The sequence below is a fragment of the Pavona decussata genome, unplaced genomic scaffold (assembly GCF_977016875.1).
Source record: "Pavona decussata unplaced genomic scaffold, jaPavDecu1.1 SCAFFOLD_317, whole genome shotgun sequence".
Lineage (NCBI taxonomy): Eukaryota > Metazoa > Cnidaria > Anthozoa > Scleractinia > Agariciidae > Pavona > Pavona decussata.
In genome coordinates, this window is record NW_028145708.1 from 2569 (window position 1) to 8335 (window position 5767).

The following is a 5767-nucleotide window of genomic DNA, read 5'->3' on the forward strand; positions in this document are numbered from 1 at the left end:
TAATTTCATTTGTTAGATATTCAACAATGAACTACACCGGACAGGTGAATATTCTTAATTTTGTTTTAAGTTTGTCAGAATATTTTTTTTAATGCAATTTTAATTTATAGAGTACAACTTTTACACTACACACATTAGTAATACGTATTACTACTGTCAGAATATTCTGGCCTCCTGGATTTTTAAGAGTTTGCAGCCAACGCGAGATACATTTGTTTTCTTTCCCTGATAAATGAAACTGCTATACATTGCTCAGGGAAGGTGCCCAAGTTTGATGAACGTGCAAAGGACTGAGTCTAGTTGTTAAACCCAAAACAAGTCTATCAGGCTAAAACTGGACTTAAAATTGTTTAATCCAAACAACTCAGTGAGCTTTAATATCAAACAAAAGAAAGATCTTTGCACCTCCCCGACACTGATATGCCTGAATACCCCCTCCCGGGTGAGGAAAGGATACATTCTCACTGTTGGAGAGCAAAAATATAAATTGCGAACCTCAGGTTAGTACGCACTGTTTAGATACGTTCGGTTTCTTGCACAATTGCTAAGCTTAAACTTTTAACCGATAACATTTCTTTTCTTAATTTTGGCCCAGTAATTTAATGGACAAGAGCTTGTTTTGCTTTCACACCCTGAGCCATAAGGACCCGAAAGTTATCTCCAAATGTTTTCCGTGTCTAATTTTCTCCCCAGTTTGCTTTTACTAATAATGAGCTGAAACGTGAACAAATAATAAATACAATTCAAGTACTTCTAAGATCCCGCAACTAGATCGAATATTACAGAAGACACCAATTCAGCTGAGAAAACAAATATTCTACTCGTTCTCACACACAGACGCACCATGACATCGTGACTTCCGATTGTCGAAATCTTTCTTTATATGTTTTAAGTCTAGGTAAAAGTCTTACGGTAAGTTTTCATGTTAAGAAATGCCAAATGCCTCAAGTTTCTATAATAAGCCGAACTTAAAAACTCAGTCACACAGGCAACTACTTCGGTTGCCTCTACACTGGCAACGTTCCTTTAATTGTCAGTAGTGTGGCCTGCAGTGGCCCGAGTATAGCTTTGCGGCTTACCTGACACCAAGAGGGAAGTCCTGAACTGCTGCGGGCTGGGATCTACAACGCAAAAGTGATACCAGAGCTCTTTTGAACTCTGGCATTCTAAACGCGTATAATATTGGATTAACAAGTGAGTTTGCGTAAAATAAAAATCTAAAGGCATACAATAAATGAACAGACGTTGAAAGAGAATAATCAAGCCAGACAAGATAAAACAAAACAACATCGGGCAACCACAACATTAATGATACCACAGTCATAATGAACAATGTCTTGGTCAGTTTTTGCTCTCTGCTTGCTGCACCATGATGCTGAGGGCGGGCTCCACAATTAATTTTAACAGCAATGGAAACGTAGGAACCAAAGACAACAAATAGGCAAATAGAAAAGAAGGAATAGTACGACACAAGCAAATAGAAGAACTGGTTCCAATCTCCAAGTTTGAAAATAACATGGAATGCAATTGAATATAATCCAGCTGTAACCCAAATGAGCGCAACAGCTCCTCCAAATACCCACTTTTTGACGAGGCGATGCTTGAATGGACGAAACATGGCGTGCAACCGTTCCAAAGAAATAGCAGCCAGGTTTGTTGTAGAGGTTAAGATAAACGTTTTTGACAAGGCAAGTATTACGTGACGCCACAGTCCAAAATAAGACAAGTTGTACTGCCAAAAGTTACAAAGAACTCCTGTGTGAAAGAAATTCAACGCTCCCACATATCCTCCAACAAACATATCTGCAACTGCCAGGTTGATCACCAGGTACATTGAGCGCTTTCGGAGACCACGGGTTTTAATAAAAACAATAATTGTAAGGAAATTAACTATTACTATAGCTACAGACTCTGTCATGAATGCTGTAAGCCAAGCAATGCACTCAGATGAAGAGAGCCACAGGAAACTTGTTTCATTTTGTGTTCCGTTTTGTTGATCGGAAGAATTAATCATCTGTAGAAGGAATCGAACGAAAGAAATTACATCAAAACTAGAGAAGGATAAATCATAAGTTTTAGTTAAAAAAAAAAAAGAGAGAGATACGTTACCACAAAAGTAGTGGTTTTTGGTCGTCGTCACCCGGCCGTTAAATACAAAAAGCCGCAGCTCTTACTAAATTACTGTACCACGATTCCCAACCTTATTATTACTTTTGATTGCTTTTGAGAGGAAATTTGAAGAACGTATTCAGCAGAAAGTTGTGTTATTTGGATAACCTTTGCTGGGTATGTGTAAAATTCAGTTTTTAGTTCCATCTTGTTCTAAAAAAAAAAAAAAAAATCAACTGTCATCCTGCGAATATAACCGCGTGCAGTGAACACTACTGCTCCCGGTTGCGATTTCGTACAAGCAAGTTGATCGTGTGAGAATTTGTCGTGACTTATTTCTGCGTTTCATAAATAGATCAATTTATTCAGAAACAGTTTTAGTTTTGGACAGACTCAGCTGAAACGTTTGGAGACGGTAAACTGTAAACTTTTTATTCTTATACAAGGAACATTCAGGAGCTCGGTGAAGGTGAAATGACTAGTAACTAAACCTTCCATTGCTTTCATGTTAGTTATCTGTAACACTGAGTATTAAAGTGCGAACAACACAACGGCTCACTAACAATTGTACAAAGACACAAATATCAACACTTTGATTTGTCGATCGTTTTAGAGGGATGTATCAACCAAATAAAGCCTCTAAAAGACAGACAATATCTAAGATTGGTTCTTTTCCTGCAGAAAACGCGTATAGGGCAAAACGAGACAATATATTTCATCAGCCGAGTTTCATTCGGAGCGCGGGTATGAAATATGCGACATAAACCAATGATGAATGCTAGAAAGGGCGCACATTTCGTTGACTCAATTCTGTGCCCTCTTCTAAAGAGCAAACGGATGCGATGGGCATTATGGTTAAATTCTGTTGTTTCGTTTTCTCCTTGTAACGATGGATTTCCACTGTCGCTTAAATTTTACGTGCGCACAGACGTAAATTTAGTTGGCTTTAGGTAAACGTAAAAAGTTGAACAACGCTCAACTCAGTTTACGTTTACGCACGCGGCTTAAACATCGCTTCTTATTTTGTTCACGTCAGTACGCACCTAAAATTTACGCGACAGTGGAAATCCACCTTTAGAGATCAAACAAGTAGACTTAAGTCTAACGCTAGTTCAGTATAAATTGAATCTTTCTCCATTCTCGCACAAACGAGTCATTTGTAGTGGCAACATTTTTCGTGACTGAGCACTGACATATTTCTGATTCTTTTTTTTTGGCACAAAATGTTTCCCGGTAATTACGCGAGAAGGAAACCTGGTCTTTTGGATGAACAAAACTTAGTTTTCCGCATCTTTCGAGTAAGTCAGGCCCAAACAAGTTAGCGAATTTTGGTAGTCGATTCACACCTTGTCGCTTCTGAGCTAGAGACCTTACAATAGCTGACCGCTGTTTTAGTAAAGCTGACGCAATAGAGCAAATAAAAGCTTAGAGAACCATGCAAATTCCAAATAATATTGGTTTTTTTTATGAAAGGAATATAAACAAATAAAATTTTGAGTCCTTGAATTGGGTTTTCATTTTATCTGTACTCAACTTCTTTTATACGTGTTAACTGTGCAAAATAAAACTGTGCTTTATGCTAAAATCTAGAGTTAGTAATAAACATTTGGAAAGTTATAAAAGAATTACTAATAATCCTTCCCATTTAATCGTCATTAGGATTTTCATGCATTGTGTTTTTACTATATATAATCCCTGAACCAACACACCAGAACAGTGGATATAAATCCCATATAAACAACATCATGTTAGTATTATTTCGGAAATATCTTCTACATATTTGCAGCCCAACAAATAGTGAAGACAAAGGCAGGCATACCGGAGTTAATTTCACAGTAAACCAGCATTTCTTGTAGGTTGTGGTACTAGTGCGTGTGAATAGGTGAACGTTAACCGGTAGGACATCGCCAAAGGAAACGCATCACTTGAACTTTCGTAACTATTATCAAAATTGGTTTCGTTTAGAAAAAGCTTACCTTAGGGTAGATAGATCAACAGTGATGGTTCTTTATCAACTCAGAACGGCGCTTCTAAATTTCAGTTGAAAAGAAGCTGAAAACACACATAGGGCCAACTCTAGCTGCGAATGTGTGCTGCGAGTTATGAGTTGGCCATATAAATATGTAACAACAATATAGCAATTGTCGGAGTATATTTAGTTTTACGAACCAACTGTCAATGACTTACGCGACAATTTCTGGGATTAATCGTTTTTGAAGTATAACGTTTGCCTAGTTCCTTTTTAATTTCTCAATGCAAAAATAATACTGACAGGACTAGATAGCAACTGTTTGTTCAATGGACTCTATTAAGCTAGCAGACTCGCTGGCACGATAGGAAATTGCCTATGACGCATAGGTAGGCGTATTTCGATGTACTCTGCTAAATCTCGTGGTGGTTTGAAATCAGATTAATCAGAATCTAAACAAGCTAAGCCAGAGAATGTGAAGACCGGCTTCAGCAGCAAAAGTAAAGACAAACTCCAAACCATTATTTATAAACATGCGCACCTGTTTAATTTGTTAATGCTAATTATCGCCTTTCGTTAGAGCTTCCGCCTTCCGCTTTCAGTCAAACACGTACGTCAGTAAGGGTAATAACAGTTTGTAATTGATATAAACGGCGTATGCATGCCGAAAAACCCAGTAGTGAATGAATATTCTATGTATGTATTCTCTTTATGAATTGACAATTAAAATATTAATGCTTAGACAATCGATGTTGATAATGTATCCTGATCTAATATCTTTCAATTCACCTCATGATCTTTTATCATTTAATAGTGTCGTTCTTAATCTTGATGATAAAACAAAACCCCAAGTCATCCTGTTGCCTAAGAAAAGACAGAATAGCTTCGACCGAGCGTCTCTACGTGACTTCCGCTTCAGATGTTTGGGCCGAGTCTTAATATTTGCCATAATTAAGCTCATGCATTAATAAATCAAGTGTGTGGGTTCTAACTGAGAAATGCCCATCACAACGGTCATTGTCTAAAAAACATTGTTTTTTTTTTTTACTTTATATTTTTTTTTCATAATTTGTTATGAGATATTAGTTCACAATAGCAGGCTTCCTGTTTCTGGTCATTTGTCAGAAAGGTTCCCACTCTTAACTTCCACATCCAGTTACTTACACTTTTTGTTATCAACTGACCATTTTGTGAATTGACTATTTCTTATAGTGATTACCACCAAACAATTAAACCTCCCACAAGACCACGTGGTACCCTCTTGCGCGTAAATAACTCATGTTAATAGTTTTCCCCATTTAATACCTTTTAGTTTATGAACTCTTTTGTTATTATTATTATTTAATGGTCTTCGTTTGCAATTTTGAACATAAATTTTAGGGGTAGGTAGATCAACAGTGGTGGTTCTTTATGGACACAGAACGGCGCTTTCAAATTGATTCAGTTGAAAAGAAGCTGAAAATACATTTAGGGCCAACATTAGCTGCGAATGTGTGCTGCGAGTTATGAGTTGGCCATATAAATATGTATAAACAATAAAGCAGTTGTCGGACTATATTTAGTTTTGCGAGCCAACTGCCAATAACTTACGCGACAATTTCTGGGATTAATCGTTTATGAAGTATAACGTTTGTCTCATACCAACTGTTTGTTTAATGGACTCTATTAGGCAGACCTGCTGGCACGATG

General features: G+C 37.2%; 1 protein-coding gene across 1 annotated transcript; it reads right to left on the reverse strand.

Moving 5' to 3' along the window:
• Positions 1-932: 932 nt before the first annotated feature.
• Positions 933-2014, reverse strand: LOC146454030 (opsin-VA-like). The gene has a single exon (XM_085095927.1). It carries the CDS (start codon positions 2012-2014, stop codon positions 1076-1078), a length of 939 nt encoding a protein of 312 aa, XP_084952053.1. The 3' UTR covers positions 933-1075.
• Positions 2015-5767: the final 3753 nt, after the last annotated feature.

Bases quoted from the DNA above. Each gene is read 5' to 3' on its own strand.
- LOC146454030 (XM_085095927.1), bottom strand. From the start codon at position 2,014: ATGATTAATTCTTCCGATCAACAAAACGGAACACAAAATGAAACAAGT.